At 41.4% G+C, this 17,331-nt stretch overlaps 1 protein-coding gene across 1 annotated transcript in view; it reads right to left on the bottom strand.

The window, feature by feature from the left end:
- LOC115155640 (calpain-2 catalytic subunit) overlaps positions 1-17,331 on the bottom strand; it is a 38,750-nt gene that overhangs the window by 4,985 nt on the left and 16,434 nt on the right. The window contains exons 7-13 of the mRNA XM_029702479.1: positions 16,459-16,544; positions 16,185-16,253; positions 7,564-7,724; positions 6,868-7,037; positions 5,725-5,948; positions 1,737-1,773; positions 1,247-1,312 (exon numbers count right to left, since the gene is read on the bottom strand). Coding sequence (XP_029558339.1) covers positions 1,247-1,312; positions 1,737-1,773; positions 5,725-5,948; positions 6,868-7,037; positions 7,564-7,724; positions 16,185-16,253; positions 16,459-16,544 — 813 coding nt within the window. The remainder of the gene's footprint in view (positions 1-1,246; positions 1,313-1,736; positions 1,774-5,724; positions 5,949-6,867; positions 7,038-7,563; positions 7,725-16,184; positions 16,254-16,458; positions 16,545-17,331) is intronic.

Genomic DNA, 17,331 nt, shown 5'->3' with positions numbered 1-17,331 from the left:
GCAGTTAAGCCAATCTTTCCCCATTGAAAGCAGTTAAGCCAATCTTTCCCCATTGAAAGCAGTTAAGCCAATCTTTCCCCATTGAAAGCAGTTAAGCCAATCTTTCCCCATTGAAAGCAGTTAAGCCAATCTTTCCCCATTGAAAGCAGTTAAGCCAAGCTTGAATTCAAAACAACAACAACAACATGTCATGAATGATATAAATTCATGTCATAGTCAACAGTCAATTGCATTACCCTGAAATGTTACTTCAACTAGTGAATGCCAGCGATGGCTAGCTATTCAACCTGTCTTAATGAGTGTTAGCATGCTAATAGCTAACCCCACACACAAACTTTAATATTTTTTAAGGGGTAGGCAGTAAGTTGATAACGATATCGCCAAAGTATGTTGTATTGGACATTTCAACAACAAAAAAATCCAAGCTAATGTGAAAACAGTCATGGTGTTTAGTTTATGAAAATAAACAAGATTTAACAAGGCAACCTTGGGGCTAATTTGAATGGCCAACAACGGTAGATTTTTGGGGGGATTTTTACATCCGTTCCCCAGTAAGACCCACATGGCCACAGTGAAACGTCACTCCCTGACGAGGTACATGTCACAGGGTGGAACTGTTGAACGTGAACACAGAGCTTCTTTCTCGTTGCCAGGTGTAGTTGATTGTAATTAAGGGTGTGGATTTCTGTATTTAACCTGTCTGTTTGCTACTGTTCAGCAGATTCCCATTACTGTGTGTAGGTTGGCGTGCACAGGGAGAACAAGAACGGTGAGAGAAGCAGCTTTGTGATTGTAAAGTACAGTATGTTGTTTTTGTGGTGTGAGTGTCATTGACCCGCTCCACTTCTCCCTGGTCACACCCTTCTATAAAAAATTTAAAAAACGAGTGTTGCGCAATACCTCTGTAAATGAGTTACATTTGTTAGACGTATTCAATTGTTGATCTGTTTCCAATGTTTTGAAAATCGGTCCTGTGATAAGGATATGTACGAGAGCTGCTGGGGTTTTAAGTACCTGGAGCCCGAAGACAAAATATTGTTGTGAATTATGGAAGTCAGTCGGGAAAATAAACCGTTGATGATATCTGTATTTTATTCCCATGCTCCACCCCTTTAAGAAACTGTTTTACTTTAGTCCTGAGGTGGCAATAGTACGGCTACAGAAATGAGGTGTGTGTAAACACCCCACGTGACATACTCACTACTGAAGCCTTTTCCCCTCAGTGATAACGGTTAGTAAAACTTACTTTTCCAGCTAGCTTTGTGAACAGACCTCTGAACCCAGCATCAACCTCCGCTTCAGACACAGTGTCCTGTGAAAATAGGAGAGAAAAACACATTTAGCACATTGATAAGTCACAGGGTAGGGTGGTGATAGGATAAGTCACAGGGTAGGGTGGTGATAGGATAAGTCACAGGGTAGGGTGGTGATAGGATAAGTCACAGGGTAGGGTGGTGATAGGATAAGTCACAGGGTAGGGTGGTGGTAGGATAAGTCACAGGGTAGGGTGGTGATAGGATAAGTCACAGGGTAGGGTGGTGATAGGATAAGTCACAGGGTAGGGTGGTGATAGGATAAGTCACAGGGTAGGGTGGTGATAGGATAAGTCACAGGGTAGGGTGGTGATAGGATAAGTCACAGGGTAGGGTGGTGATAGGATAAATCACAGGGTAGGGTGGTGATAGGATAAGTCACAGGGTATGGTAGTGATAGGATAGTGTGATTTTGTTCCTTACATTGTCTAGTTTAGCCTCTACGCGGTCTTCACAGTGGCTGAGGAACAGAGAAATAAACACATTACAAACACATATGTACACATATACAATTGTTGCTCAACTAAATGTTTTGATTATGCTGCGAGATTTAGAGGTAATATGTGGTTTAGTACGGTACCCTGCGCCACTGCTTCATTGCTCCAGACCACCACAAGGGGGAGTTAGAGCACTGATTATGCTTTTGGGTCCAGAGGCGCTACTGTGTCTAACTGACAATGAATGAATGGGCGACATAAACCAAATAGAAACTGATAATTGTGCACGGACTTCAAAATTGAATTTCAATTAACAGAATGAAGAAGGTGATTGTTCTAAATTCAATAGTGGAATAATTGGTCTTCCTCTGTCCTGCACGCGCACACACGGGAAAACACACGTATTTGTTACTACTCGTCAGTATTACTTACTAAAACTGTTGTTACACTAAGGTTTTTATTCTAAGAGAAATTAAAATGTTCAGTTATATTCAATGATATTCTTAAGATATGTGTTGACTGAATATATGCAAGTGATGTCTGCTAAATAATCAAGTTGATGGCACCGTCATATAGCCTCAGGCACCTACATAAAGCTGAGTGACTCAGTCATATAGCCTCGGCACCTACATAAAGCTGAGTGACTCAGTCATATAGCCTCGGCACCTACATAAAGCTGAGTGACTCAGTCATATAGCCTCGGCACCTACATAAAGCTGAGTGACTCAGTCATATAGCCTCGGCACCTACATAAAGCTGAGTGACTCAGTCATATAGCCTCGGCACATACATAAAGCTGAGTGACTCAGTCATATAGCCTCGGCACATACATAAAGCTGAGTGACTCACTCATTCATGGCTTTGGATCAAAATAAGTACCAACATTCTTTCTGATAGTCTTTAATAAAGAAATGTTTTGGTTATCCTGACCTGGACATCATGTATTATACTCTCTAAAAGGAAAAATATTACCACTGTCTCTTGCGCAAGTAATTTCCCAGATTTGCCCAAACAAAAAATTCCCCTTAGATATTCATTTAGAATCCTCTAAATTGAATTATTGGTGGAGAGCTGTATAGATTACAAAATAGTTGGGAAAAGATTTGATGGCACATGGTTTATGAATTGACTCGCAATTTTCCGTTCCTCCTGAACAATAGTGTAAGAATTGCTATTCCTCTGTCCTACACGCACACCCCCCAAAAAAAGACTTATTTTTTTGTTTCTACTTGATCAGAACAAGCTGTAACTGGACTGTAGCATATTACTTATTAAAACTGTTGTAATACCAAGGTTTTTATTCTTTCTTAGTTAGGTTGGCTGTATCACCATCGGCTGTGATTGGGTGTCCCATAGGGCTGCGCACAATTGGCACAGAGTCGTCCAGGTTTGGCCGGTGTAGGCCGTCATTGTAAATAAGAATTTGTTCTTAACTGACTTGCCTAGTTAAATAAAGGTTAATTTTAAAAACAAATGGCGGCAATATTATTTGACCCCCCAAATTAATAATGATTTTTTTTCATAAAAAATAAAAATAAAACATAATACTCCCAAATGCAATGTCCCAAGAAGGAAGTCACCGTGCCTAAATAAAAAAGTATAGCTAACTTGATATGCAAGTGTTGCACACCAACAGATGGAGAAAACCTACACCAGTCGAGCAATTCATTTCAACAATAATCTTCATTTTAATTTGACTTTACAAACAATAGGGCTTAATTGGAGTCTATTTCATCGGAGCCTAGACCTATATAAAATAACTTAACTGGCTGAGGTAGGCTATGAGGCTTAGCAGCCTAATAGAAGTAGGATTTTCTTTATTAGGCCTACTTACAATTGCAACTGGTCAAAAATGTAGCATCCTACATAAAACAATCATTTAAAGAAGAAAAGGCTGCCTGTGTCGGGATATCCTGCTCTTGTAACGACAGAACAAACACAACATACTGTCAGCTTGAGACGTAAATATCCCTGGATAAGCGCTCACATTAATATTAGTATTTACTAACTACAGTTATATAGGCCACTAAGTTACATATTCAATGAAAAGTTATATTTCCCCTCGGACACAATCTTGTGGATGTCGGGTTTGATGGATAGATGTGATTTTGATGTGCAGGCAGTTCTCGATTGACTTATGTGAAAGCCGTTTCCTGTCGCGAGTGTATATTGCGTAGGATCGGTAGGATAGTCAGTTTTACGAGGGTATGTTTGGCAGTGTGAGTGAAAGAGGCTTTGTTGCAAAATAGGAAGCCGATTCTAGATTTAATTTTGGATTGGAGATGCTTAATGTGAGTCTGGAAGGAGAGTTTACAGTCTAACCAGACACTGGCAGATAAGAGGAGGGAAAGAGAGAGAAAGAGGAGGATAAGGTGAAAATTAGTAGATTTTAGAGAGGAGAGGACTCACAGGTGTAAGTCAATCCAAATTGTTAGTTTTTATTGTGCTCTATTCCTCTCAGCATGCCACCCACAACGCACACAGGGACTCAGTACTCCTGAGTGCTTCCCTGATTTGGCTCAATGTCCAGAATTCAATCAGCTCAGTTTGAATTGCGACCTCATCCAGCGAGGGTATAGTTTTCTTAGCAAGGGAGGAGAATTCTCCACCTGGGCGGACTGTGAGAGGATCACGTACAAACGCAAAGATATCCTTGGGCATGTTGTAGTCTTCAAATCTGGTGGAGAAGTTGTTCCTCAGCTGCTTGATGAAATCTTCCATCACCTCTGTGACAATGCTGCGGCCTGGTCCCTCTGCCTGTTGTTTCTTCAGTGTGCTGAAGTGCAGTAGCTTTCCAGATGACAAGTCCAAATCGAACAACTCAAGCTTCCTGGTAAAGGTCTCAAATTTCTCCTCCATGTCCACAACTGTTTCCCTCTTCCTTGTAACTGCAGATTTAACCTGTTAAAGTTATAGAATATGTCCGCAAAAAAAGCTGTATGTGCAGCTTGCAGTTAACGATTCAATGTTTCTGCGTCGGGCCTCTATATGGGGCGGGAATACCACTGAAAGTTCTATGCTTAGATTCATAATTTACATCTGAGATTGAATTATTTGCAAACAGTGATATTTTCATTGCAAATAAGACACCCTGGCTTGGCATTGTGAAAAGATGGAGAGATGAACGCATCACTCTCTGTACATTCTTCTTCTTGATACGTTTTGAGAGCAACATTTTATCTTGCTATCAAGCAAATTGTTCTGAACAAATGTTGACGTTATAAGAAGTAGTGTAGGCTACATAGACCTGTTTTTCCCCACCAATCAACGCACAGAGAAAGACAAAAATAACTAAATAGAGACATAGTGATTTTATGAGCGTAATCAGATAACAATTATTATCGTATTGTCACTGAATTGATTATAATCATATGTGTTAAACATGTTACATTTGTAGTGTAGGCCAATTGTGCTAATATTATAAACGTATTATGTTCTGGCCCACCTTCATCCAATTGTTATAATAAGATTTGAAGCAATAGTCTACCTGAGTGTGGTCAACTATTTCAGCACCGTTTCGTGCTGCACTGAGACAAGCATGGGGACTGGTCTTGATAAATCAATGAGATTTTTATGTTCACTGAATCTCTGTTTGGGTATTGGTTAGACTACAACTAGGGTGTGGAAACAGTCACGTTGCACAGCGACATATTTTCCCAACGGAAACTCTGAAGGTTTCGTTTTTCTTGGAATAGAAATACCATAATGTTAATCAAATTAATTAAAATCAATCCCATATACTATGTCCTGACAAAAAAAAGGTTTTAAATTCTCTAGTACAGCCAATATTACAAAAAGACAAATGCTTCTCAGATGCCCTCTGGTGGTCAAACTAGCACTAACTAGCATTAATGGCAACAATGGCTGACACCTAAATAACATGCCATAGAATTCTACTGCAGCCCGCAAGGTGTGCTGCAGTATGACGGAACTTTTACAGGAAGAACCACTGAACACACACACACACTGCTTACTGAAATTGGGCCTGTTTCTCTGAGAACACTCTAACGCAGAAGTCAGCGTTCAGGTCGGCCTCGAAGGTGGAGGGGACAATGAGGTATTCTCCAGGGGGCAGTTTGAAGCGGGTGCTGACCTCTCTCAGGTTGATGAAGGTCTCAGAGCGGGCCTTCTGGGCATGGGTCAGGAAATAGTTCTTATCCAGGTGGACCTCCCTCTGGCCGTGGAACTGTTGTGGTACCTGGGAGTAGAAACACAATGTTACATCAGCCACATCAAATACTGTTAATGTTACATCAGCCACATCACATATGTTACATCAGCCACATCATATAATGTTAATGTTACATCAGCCACATCATATAATGTTAATGTTACATCAGCCACATCACATATGTTACATCAGCCACATCATATAATGTTAATGTTACATCAGCCACATCATATAATGTTAATGTTACATCAGCCACATCACATATGTTACATCAGCCACATCATATAATGTTAATGTTACATCAGCCACATCACATATGTTACATCAGCCACATCATATAATGTTAATGTTACATCAGCCACATCATATAATGTTAATGTTACATCAGCCACATCACATATGTTACATCAGCCACATCATATAATGTTAATGTTATATCAGCCACAACCAGATGGTGATCTTCTGTAGCTCAGTTGGTAGAGCGTGGTGCTTGCAACGGCAGAACTGTGAGTTTGATTCCCGGGTACCACCGATTCTTAAAATGTATGCACACATAACTAAGACACTTTGGATAAAGGTGTCTGCTAAATGTCATACTTATGTGATTTATACTATATTAAAGAAACAGGTATAAGCCTATAACAAACAAGACTGGTGTCAATTAGGGATTTATCTGACAGTCGTGGGTTTAATAAAGCCTGAGTGCTGGTCTGTTTATCCTGCCAACTCAATGGCTTGACATGGATAGCAATGGAGTTAACTTCTGCCTCTGCATTGCTTTCTCTTTGGGGTTTTAGGCTGGGTATCTGTAACGCACTTTTGTGACAACTGCTGATTATGTAAACAGGGAATCATAAAACATATTTGATTGAATGATTGATTGGCAAGAGCACAAACAGATCTAGGACCAGTATATTATTATAATGATGCCCCCCCCGAGCCCCACCTCATAGATAGCGAATCCGATGGTGTGCATGTCCTCTCCTACTTTCCTCATCCGTCTTCTGTTCTTCTGGATGAGTCCCACCACGAAGCTACAGCCCACCTCATTATCCCCTGGGTCGTCATCCGCTTCCTCCAGATTGATCTTGAACTGGGGATTCATCCAGAACGTTTCTGTGGGGTAGAGGGGGATTGGCCAGGGTTATTATGAAGGAGAGTACTGTTATAAAGTATGACTTGTAGTGTATGGTTGAGGTGTGTAGAGGTATCTGTTGAGGTATTTGTGGAAGGATCTGTGGAAGGATCTGTGGCAGTAGAGATTGACCAGGGTCAATACGAGGGTTGGGTTGATGGAGACGTTAGAACAGGAGGTGTTTTATTCATACTCATGGGTCATTTCCACTGCATGGATTTAGCCTGACTATTGACATAAAGACTCCACTTCTATGGCTGAGGAAACTGTCTGTGTGAGTCACAGGAGGCTGGTGGCACCTTAATTGGGGAGGACGGGCTCATAGTAATGGCTGGAACGGAATTAATGGAATGGTATGGAACTCATAAAACACATGGTTTCCTGATGTTTGATACCATTCCATTTACTCCATTCCAGTGATTATTATGAGCTGTCCTCCCGTAAACAGCCTCCTGTGGTGTGTGTGTGTTTGTTTGTGTGTGTCTGTGTGTATGGGGCGTGCTTTACGGGGATTATTCCTGCATCCTCCAGCGGTCGACCCTTTCCTCCAGGCCCCGTCGTAGTTGGTCACACTCCATTGTTTTATATCATCTGAGGTCAGGGTGTCAGGGGTCAGAGTGCAGATCTCCAGACGATGGTAATTCTTCATGAAGTCTGTGTACGACATCCTGTAAAGACATGAAACACCACCAAGTCAGAGAAGGACATCCTGTAAAGACATGAAGCAACACCAAGTCAGAGAAGGACATCTTGTAAAGACATGAAGCAACACCAAGTCACAGAAGGACATCCTGTAAAGACATGAAGCAACACCAAGTCACAGAAGGACATCTTGTAAAGACATGAAACACCACCAAGTCACAGAAGGACATCCTGTAAAGACATGAAGCAACACCAAGTCACAGAAGGACATCTTGTAAAGACATGAAGCAACACCAAGTCACAGAAGGACATCCTGTAAAGACATGAAGCAACACCAAGTCACAGAAGGACATCCTGTAAAGACATGAAGCAACACCAAGTCAAAGAAGGACATCCTGTAAAGACATGAAGCAACACCAAGTCACAGAAGGACATCTTGTAAAGACATGAAGCAACACCAAGTCAGAGAAGGACATCCTGTAAAGACATGAAGCAACACCAAGTCACAGAAGGACATCCTGTAAAGACATGAAACACCACCAAGTCAGAGAAGGACATCCTGTAAAGACATGAAGCAACACCAAGTCACAGAAGGACATCCTGTAAAGACCAAGTCGGTAAACTATTATTCTTGTTCAAATATTTTTTTATTGAACACATACACAAGAATGGTGTATAGGTATAAAAGACAAGTTTACAGTTCTTATCTGAACATAAGAGAACAGACATTAACCAAAAGACCCAGAGTTCTGGGCACAAAACAAATATTACAAAACAAGACATACAAAACAAGGACAGCTAGAAAATAAAAGAAAAAAGGTCGATGTAGCCCCCCCACTTATACCCCACTTTATCACCCCTTATTCCACCCTATCCCCCTCCAAACTGCTCTGGTGGCGGGGCCAGCACACGCTGCCCAAAGGTAGACTACCGTATGACAATTGAGAGTGCGTTAGGTGCAAATTCACAGCGCCGCCTGGTCCAAGTAAGAGAGGAAAGGCTGCCAGATTTGATCAAATGTTGATAATTTATTGTTCAAAATATATCTAATTCTTTCTAAGTGTACAGTGTTTGCCAATTCGCTGAGCCATAATTTGGTAGAGGGCGTTTCCCTCTTTTTCCAAAACAACAAGATTAATTTTTTTGCCGAAATGAGACTGTAAGAGATGAGTTGTTTTTGGGAGTTGGTTAATCCGTTTAGGGAATCGGACACTCCCAGGATTATCAGAAGCGGGTCTGGGTCTATTGAAGTCTCCAGAACTTCAGAGAGGACCCCAAAAATTCCACACCAATACCCATACAAGTTAGAGCATAGGGCAAAGCAGTGGAGTAGTGTACCCTGCTCAGCCTGACATTTATCACACATAGGGGATGTACCAGGAAATATCCTATGCAGTTTGGTTTTGGAATAGTGTAATCTGTGTAATACCTTGAATTGTATGAGACGATGTCTGGAGTTAATGGAGCAGGTGTGGATATACACCAAGCTATCTTCCCAGTCTGCCACCGAAATGTCAGTCCCAAGTTCTTCCTCCCATTTTGCCTTAATGGCATCAGTAGAGGGTGCGCTAACAGATTGAAAAGCATCATATATACGAGATATCAGTTTGTCTGAGGTGGGGCATATTTTTATGCATCCGTCAAACGTGGAAGGTTTAGCATTCCCAAATGTTGGGAGGTATTTTCTAACATAGTCTCTAATCTGTAGGTATCTGAAAAAGTTACTTCTGGGAAGATTATAAGTTTCTCTCAGCGATTCAAAGGAGGCAAAGGTTCCCCCTATATATAAATCCCCTATGGTACTTATCCCCAACTCTCCCCACCGCTCAAAGGTGTTATCAAGGTTAGAGGGGGCAAAGGAGGGATTCCTGGCAACAGGAAGCATGAATGATATTGGTCTAAGATCAAAGTGGACTTTAATTTGCTTCCAGATTCGGACTGTGCTATGTATAATAGGATTGTTACGGTAAAGTGACATCTCCAGATTGACAGGTGACAAAATCACAGCACCAATAGAGAAGGGGTGGCACTCCTCTCGCTCCATACTAAGCCAGCTGGATGGCGGGAGTGCGTCATCCAGCAGAAACGTAACAGCGCGGAGGTTGGCGGCCCAGTAGTAAAATATAAAGTTTGGGAGAGACAATCCTCCTTCCAGCTTGGATTTACAGAGGTGTTTTTTACCTATCCTGTGTGTTTTATAATCCCAGATGAAAGGATTGATAATAGAGTCCAGTTGTTTATGAAAGGCTTTAGGTATGAATATTGGGATGTTCTGGTATAGGTAGAGCAGTTGTGGGAGGAAGACCATTTTAATGGCATTAATTCTTCCGAGCAGAGAAATTGGGAGAGTTCTCCAAAATTGTATGTTTGCCTTAAGTTTTTGCATTAGAGAGGGGAAATTCTCTTTAAATAGTAAGGAGTATTGTTTGGTAACTACAATTCCAAGGTAGGTAAATTTATCTGAAGATAGCTTAAGTGGAAGATGTTCTAGTCAGGAGGTGTTTTGCAACTGAATGGCCATTAATTCACTCTTGTTCCAATTTATTCTGTATCCCGAGAAGGTACCAAACAAATTAATCACCTCCAGAATAGCTGGAATACTATCTTGGGGTTCTGTTACATAGAGGAGAATGTCATCTGCGTATAGGGAAATCTTATTTAGAGTATGTTTAGTATTATAGCCGTGTATTGCTGCGTGAGATCTGATCGCTTGAGCGAGAGGTTCAATAATTAGAGCGAAGAGCATAGGCGACAGCGCACAACCCTGCCTTGTCCCTCTGTGAAGGTTAAATCGGGGCGACAATGATTGGTTAGTGAGTATTCTCGCACAGGGGTTCCTATATAAAAGCTGGATCCACTTTATGAACCCATCTCCAATATTAAATTTCTGTAGGACCTTGAATAGATAGGGCCACTCAACTTGGTCAAAGGCCTTTTCAGCGTCAAGAGATATAACGGCTAGGTCCACGTTAGGTAACCTCTGAGAATACATAATGTTGAATAGGCGCCTGAGATTGAAGAATGAGTTTCTGTTAGGGATAAAGCCGGTCTGGTCTGAATGGACCAATTTGCCAATTAAAGTGCTCAGCCTGTTAGCCAACGTTTTTGCTAAAATCTTTTGGTCTGTATTAAGGAGGGATATTGGTCTGTATGACCCTACCTCTTCCGGATCCTTACCCTTCTTATGTATAACTGTAATAAACGCCTCATCCAAAGTGGATGGGAGCACTCCATCCTCGTTGGCATGAACCAACATCTTGTGTAGGTAGGGAGAGAGCATGTTGCTTAATGTTTTGTAGAATTCACTCGGGTATCCATCTGGGCCCGGGGTCTTGCCACTCTTTAGAGTTTTTATTGTTTCTGTAATTTCTTCAAGAGATATTTCCTTATTCAGGAAGTTAGAGTCTTCCTGGTTCAGGGCAGGAAGATTACAGTTCTCCAAAAAGTTTTGCATAATTAAGGGGTTAGGGTCCGCTTTAGATGTATATAAAGTCTCATAAAACTGACGGAATCTGTCATTTATGTCTTTGGGGGAAGAGAGTAATTCCCCAGATGCAGATTTAACTTTGTGAATCATACGGTCACTCACATTCTTACGAAGTTGTCTGGCGAGTAGTTTGTGTGGTTTGTCACCAAACTCAAAATATTTTTGCTTGGCATAGAGAAAAGATTTAGCAATTTTAGCAGAGAGGATCTGATTGTATTTCAATTTTAAAAGACATAATTTTTTTATGTTTCTCCCTAGATGGGTGTCTAGCATTCTCCCTATCCAGTAAGTGAATTTGTCCCTCCAGTTCTACCAATTCTCTTCTGTTTTGCCTACTCCTGGCAGTCTGAAAGGAGATGATACAGCCTCTCAAATAAGCCTTCAGTGTTTCCCACAATAATGCTGGGGAAGTCTCTGTGTTGTCGTTGGTATCAAAGAAAAATGTAATTTGATCTTTAAGATGTTCACAGAATGTTGGTTCAGTGAGGAGCTGAGGATTCAACCTCCAGACCCTCTCGTTTGGTACGATGTCAGCCAATCTCAGGGAGAAGGTGAGTAGACTGTGGTCAGAGATTATAATATCATGATACCTCACATTACAGGTATAGGGGAGTAGTTTAGCATCAACCAAAAAGTAGTCAATTCGAGTATAAACATTGTGAACATGAGAGTAAAAGGAGTATTCCCTACCCGTAGGGTTAGAGATCCTCCATATATCAAATAAGTTTGAATTTTTTATGTAGGTATTCAAGAATTCGCTTGAATAGGAGGTAGGGGTTCACCGGGTAGAGGATCTATCCAAATATTGGTCTAGTACACAGATGAGGTCCCCTCCAATGACCAGGTTAGTATGGGAGATATCTGGAATCAGGGCAAGGACTCTTTTGAAAAAAGAGGGGTTATCAATGTTTGGCCCATAGATATTTAGTAGAGTTACAGAAGTAGAGTGGATCTCTCCTATTACGATCACATAACGACCCTCTTTGTCCACAATAGTGGTTTTATGTTGAAAGGGAATTCCTTTCCGTACCAGAATCGCTGTGCCTCTCGTTTTGGCAGAGAAGTTAGAGTGATACACTTGCCCCACCCACTTACATTTAAGTCTGATATGAGAATTGTTTTTCAGATGGGTTTCTTGCAAAACTATAATATCAGACGAGAGTGCTTTCAAGTGGGCTAGGACCTTGCCTCTCTTAATTGGTTCATTTAAACCCTTGACATTCCAGGAAGTGAATGTAAGCCCCGCCCTCCTCTCATTTGTAGTTCCTATGGTGGCCTGCATAGCATGTAAGTTACTAACAAGGTAAGAAAGCGCACCAAACCATCACGATCAGCATATGTAGCACCTACACCCGAGCAGTATCCAACCCACCCCTCCCCCCCTGCAAGCACCTTTACTCTCCACCCTATTCCCCTACTTTCCCCAACATTTACCCCTCCCATCAACCGACATTTAACAGGCATACACAAAAAGGAGAGAAAAAAACATGAAAATAAAAATAATAAACACATTGTCTGGCCGATGCCAAAAAAGCACGGCGCGACCTCGAACAAGAGGTAAAACAAAAATAAAATCCCAACTATACGTTCACCTCTCATTATCCTAGAACTTCTACTAACATCTGAACTGAGGAGGCTCCCGCGAATAAAGTGTTCAATTAGCATCTATTAAACCTAAACAGAATAAGTTGCAACTTAAACATATCGTGCACTTAAGCTTCATGTTGGGTCAATCCCTGAGATAAGCAAGATACAGCATCACAAGATTACATTGCTAAGCAATGCCGGTCTAAACATAAACCATCAGCAACCGACATAGACAGCAGTACAATTACATATTGTGGGTTAGGAGATGGGAACAAGGATTTTGATATATTGAACGTACCCCCCAATCAAAAAAAATATATAAAATAATAATAATAATAAAAAATAAAAAAAATACATTTTTTTCCTTTCTAAATAAAATGTTAAAAATTATCTTTTTAATAACTAAAAAAACAATAGTGAGATATATATATATATATACATACACATATATATACACATACATACACACACATATACATATATACATACACATACATCCATAAACATACACACACATGTACATATACATACATACATACATACATACATACATACATACACACTTGTACATATACATACATACACACACACGTGCACATATATACACACACGTGCATACCTACCTACACACATCCATGCGCAAGTATATACACACATACCCACATACGTACACATACCTACGCACATACACATACATCCAAAAATATATACTTATAGAAATAAATATTTAAAAAAAAAATATATACACACACACACACACACACATCTACATACACACCCCAGAATAGTAATCTACACTAATTTAAAATATACACATACCTAATACTAAAATGCTAAGAGAAAATAATAATAAAGTACACATAGTAATTATATATATGCACACCTACACAGACACAAGCACCACGGAGGTCTGGTGGGAATCTAATCGTGAGAGCGGGCCAGGCTATGACAAAGGCAGAACAGCACAAAACATCAACTTGCAATCCAGGTGTTTGCGTCTGCCCCTTCCCAGCCATCACCCCCAGACCCCCGCAAGCAATAACTAACCGGTATGGTAATAGGAATAATGTAAGAATTGAAAAATAAATAACGAAACAAAACAAAAATGGGGGAACATAAGTATATCCATCCGAAAGTGTCAATGATCAGACCTGGAAGGCCTCCCAAACAGGCACCACCCCGAACCCAGTCGGAATTAAAGTGAAACTGACGTTAAATGAGAGCTCTAACCGCCCTCCATTGGTCAGCTCAGCGTGTTACATGTTCGGCAGGCCCTGTCGAGACCGTTTAGTACGGTTTCACCCGTTATGGTATAGTATGGGTTCGAGTCCATGAGCAGACCCTAACACACAATGACAAGGCACTCTAACCTGTACGGGGGATTGGCGTATATTCCCGGATAAACTTCTCTGCGTCCAAAACCGAGGAGAGCCAAATCTTCTCCCCGGAAGGCGGGGTAATTCTTAGTCTTGCAGGGAAGAGCAAGGCTGGGCGAAGATGGAGTTTGTAGAGTTTGGTCATGACATCTCTGTAGCCGGCGCGGTGCTTTGCCACATCGGGCGCATAATCCTCGTAGACACGGAAGTGGTGCCCTTTATGTAACAGGTTGCCCCTCATTCGAGCCTCGCGCAGGATAAGATCCTTGGTCTTGAAACTGTGACAACAGATGATTACTGGGCGAGGACGTTGGCCCGGTCGAGGCACTGGGACAAGGGCGCGATGTGCACGGTCCAGTTGGGGATCTGAAGCCAAAACATCCGATCCCATTGCATCCTTCAATAGCTTGGCGAAGAAGTCGGAGGGGCGGGAGCCCGCCTCTATCCCCTCTGCCAGCCCAACAACGCGAAGGTTGTGACGTCTGGATCGGCCCTCCAGGTCGACCACTTTCACAGAAAGCCTCTGCACACTATCCTGCAATGACGTGCATAGCTTCTCCAACTCGTCAATCCTACCAGCGTTGAATTCAGAGGCTTTCTCAAGGTCCACAATACTCTGGCCCTGCGAGGCGACCGTTCGAATGGTGCTCTCAATTTTAGTGTCCAGTTCAGCAATAGTAGCCTTAAGATCCTCAGCTATAGCAACACGTAGTTCTCCCAGAGCGCGGGTAAGTTCTGTAAGTGTCACGTTGTTACCTGTGCCTTCCGCCATGTCTGTCTCGTTGTTTGGCGGGGAGTAGGCCTCCGAAGTGGATTTATTGTCCTTTGGTCGCTTATTACTCGGCATTTTCACATAGAAAGTTACAATATTGTATTAGAAAGAAACGTTTATTGTAAAAAGTGCTATAAAGTAGGCTAAGTTACATTATTTCGCAAAAAAGTTGCAGGAGCCTCTCACACACAGCCGTTCACTCCAACATGCTAGCTCCGCCCCCGGTAAACTATTATTCTTTAACACACAAATCAAGCTCGGTTGGTCAAGCATAGCACTTGTAAGGCCAGGATAGTGGGTTTGATTCCCGTGTATGCACCCATCAATGTAAGTTGCTTCGATAAAAGTCTCTCATTCCCAGAATCTTCCACCCCCATATGTACGAAGAGCCTGGTGGACCAATGGATCAAACCACACACACAACATATGCTCACACACATATAACATGTATACACATCCCACACACACATCATACACACTGTTGCAACATATCTGCAACATTGGGAAAGGGCTCGGAAGTAAGCATTTCACTGGTATTTCATTTGAAACTTGGCGTTCGTTAGCAAACAGACAAGACAGGGAGAAACTCCCAGCTGTCTCAATCAGCTTAATCTACCAACCAATCATCTTCCACAATACCTTCCCCCTAACCCTCCCCATACATGTTGGGTCTTGCCTCCATTTGTAGCACCACCTTGCAGTCGTGTGATTCGCTAAAATTAAATGATGACAAATACTTTACTTAGTAAGTTGGAAGTGACCATAGAATTCCAAGGTAGAATTCTTTAGTCACTCCCACTGAGGCCTCTGTACGCAATAGCCTGGGGACACATTAGATAAATGGCCTTCATATTATATTATATATACAGTATTAACACAGACTGTGAAATCCAACCTGTGAAACAGAACACAGGTGGAACAGATCACAAAAACACCACAAAACAGAAACGACATTACCAATTCAATATTCTCCAAGCAATAACCTGATTTGTCTGTCTGTAAAAAAAAAATATATATACATATTTCACAACACAAAGCAACACAGGTAATTTGATCAGACACAAGCCATGACATGACTCACACGGTTAAACCCAGGCACACCTTGGCTTAGACTCACACAACTTTAATCAAACAGATACTTAGGATAATGAGATTATAACTTATTGCTTAAGTGGCCGTAAGGGAGCTAATAAATAATTAAAATAACAGATCCTTGGGATATAATTATGGGCTGGCCCTTTGAGTGGTGTACAAAACACTTTACCAGAACTCTCCGTCGTCTGCTTTCACAACGTCACGCTCAGAAAAATCTACGCTGTTCCACTCCGACGAGCTAGAGAGAGAGAGAGAGAGAGAGAGAGAGAGAAACCACAGTTTTTTTAACAAGTGTGTGGTAACCATCAGCGTTGATTCAATTCAGAAAGCAAGTTGAAATTCCAATAACATTTTCCTCAGTTTACTTCCTAAATGAACTGAACTGGAATTGAACCCACCCAGTTTGAATTGAACCCACCCACTACTCTGAGGTTCTCTCTTACTTGTCACTCCAGGCCCCGGTCCACTCCACTGTTCCCCAGGGGTTACGCACTCTGACCAGCTTCTCCTTGCGGCCACGGTAGTTCACCTGGTTTAGTAAGGTCATCATACAGTAGTTAGGTCCTGCTTTGGGTTCAGACATATCTCATACATCAGTGGTCACCAACAGCATATTGGCTATATGCCTGGTCTAATACATTATCACAGCATATTGGCTATATGCCTGCTCTAATACATTATCACAGCATATTGGCTATATGCCTGGTCTAATACATGATCACAGCATATTGGCTATATGCCTGGTCTAATACATTATCACAGCATATTGGCTATATGCCTGGTCTAATACATTATCACAGCATATTGGCTATATGCCTGGTCTAATACATTATCACAGCATATTGGCTATATGCCTGGTCTAATACATTACCACAGCATATTGGCTATATGCCTGGTCTAATACATTACCACAGCATATTGGCTATATGCCTGGTCTAAGACATTACCACAGCATATTGGCTATATGCCTGGTCTAAGACATTATCACAGCATATTGGCTATATGCCTGGTCTAATACATTACCACAGCATATTGGCTATATGCCTGGTCTAATACATTACCACAGCATATTGGCTATATGCCTGGTCTAATACATTATCACAGCATATTGGCTATATGCCTGGTCTAATACATTATCACAGCATATTGGCTATATGCATGGTCTAATACATTATCACAGCATATTGGCTATATGCCTGGTCTAATACATTACCACAGCATATTGGCTATATGCCTGGTCTAATACATTATCACAGCATATTGGCTATATGCCTGGTCTAATACATTATCACAGCATATTGGCTATATGCCTGGTC

This window comes from Salmo trutta, chromosome 2 (genome assembly GCF_901001165.1).
Source record: "Salmo trutta chromosome 2, fSalTru1.1, whole genome shotgun sequence".
In the NCBI taxonomy this organism is placed as follows: domain Eukaryota; kingdom Metazoa; phylum Chordata; class Actinopteri; order Salmoniformes; family Salmonidae; genus Salmo; species Salmo trutta.
The sequence above is the reverse complement of the archived record's forward strand: the minus strand, read 5'-3'. Positions and strand labels throughout refer to the sequence as shown.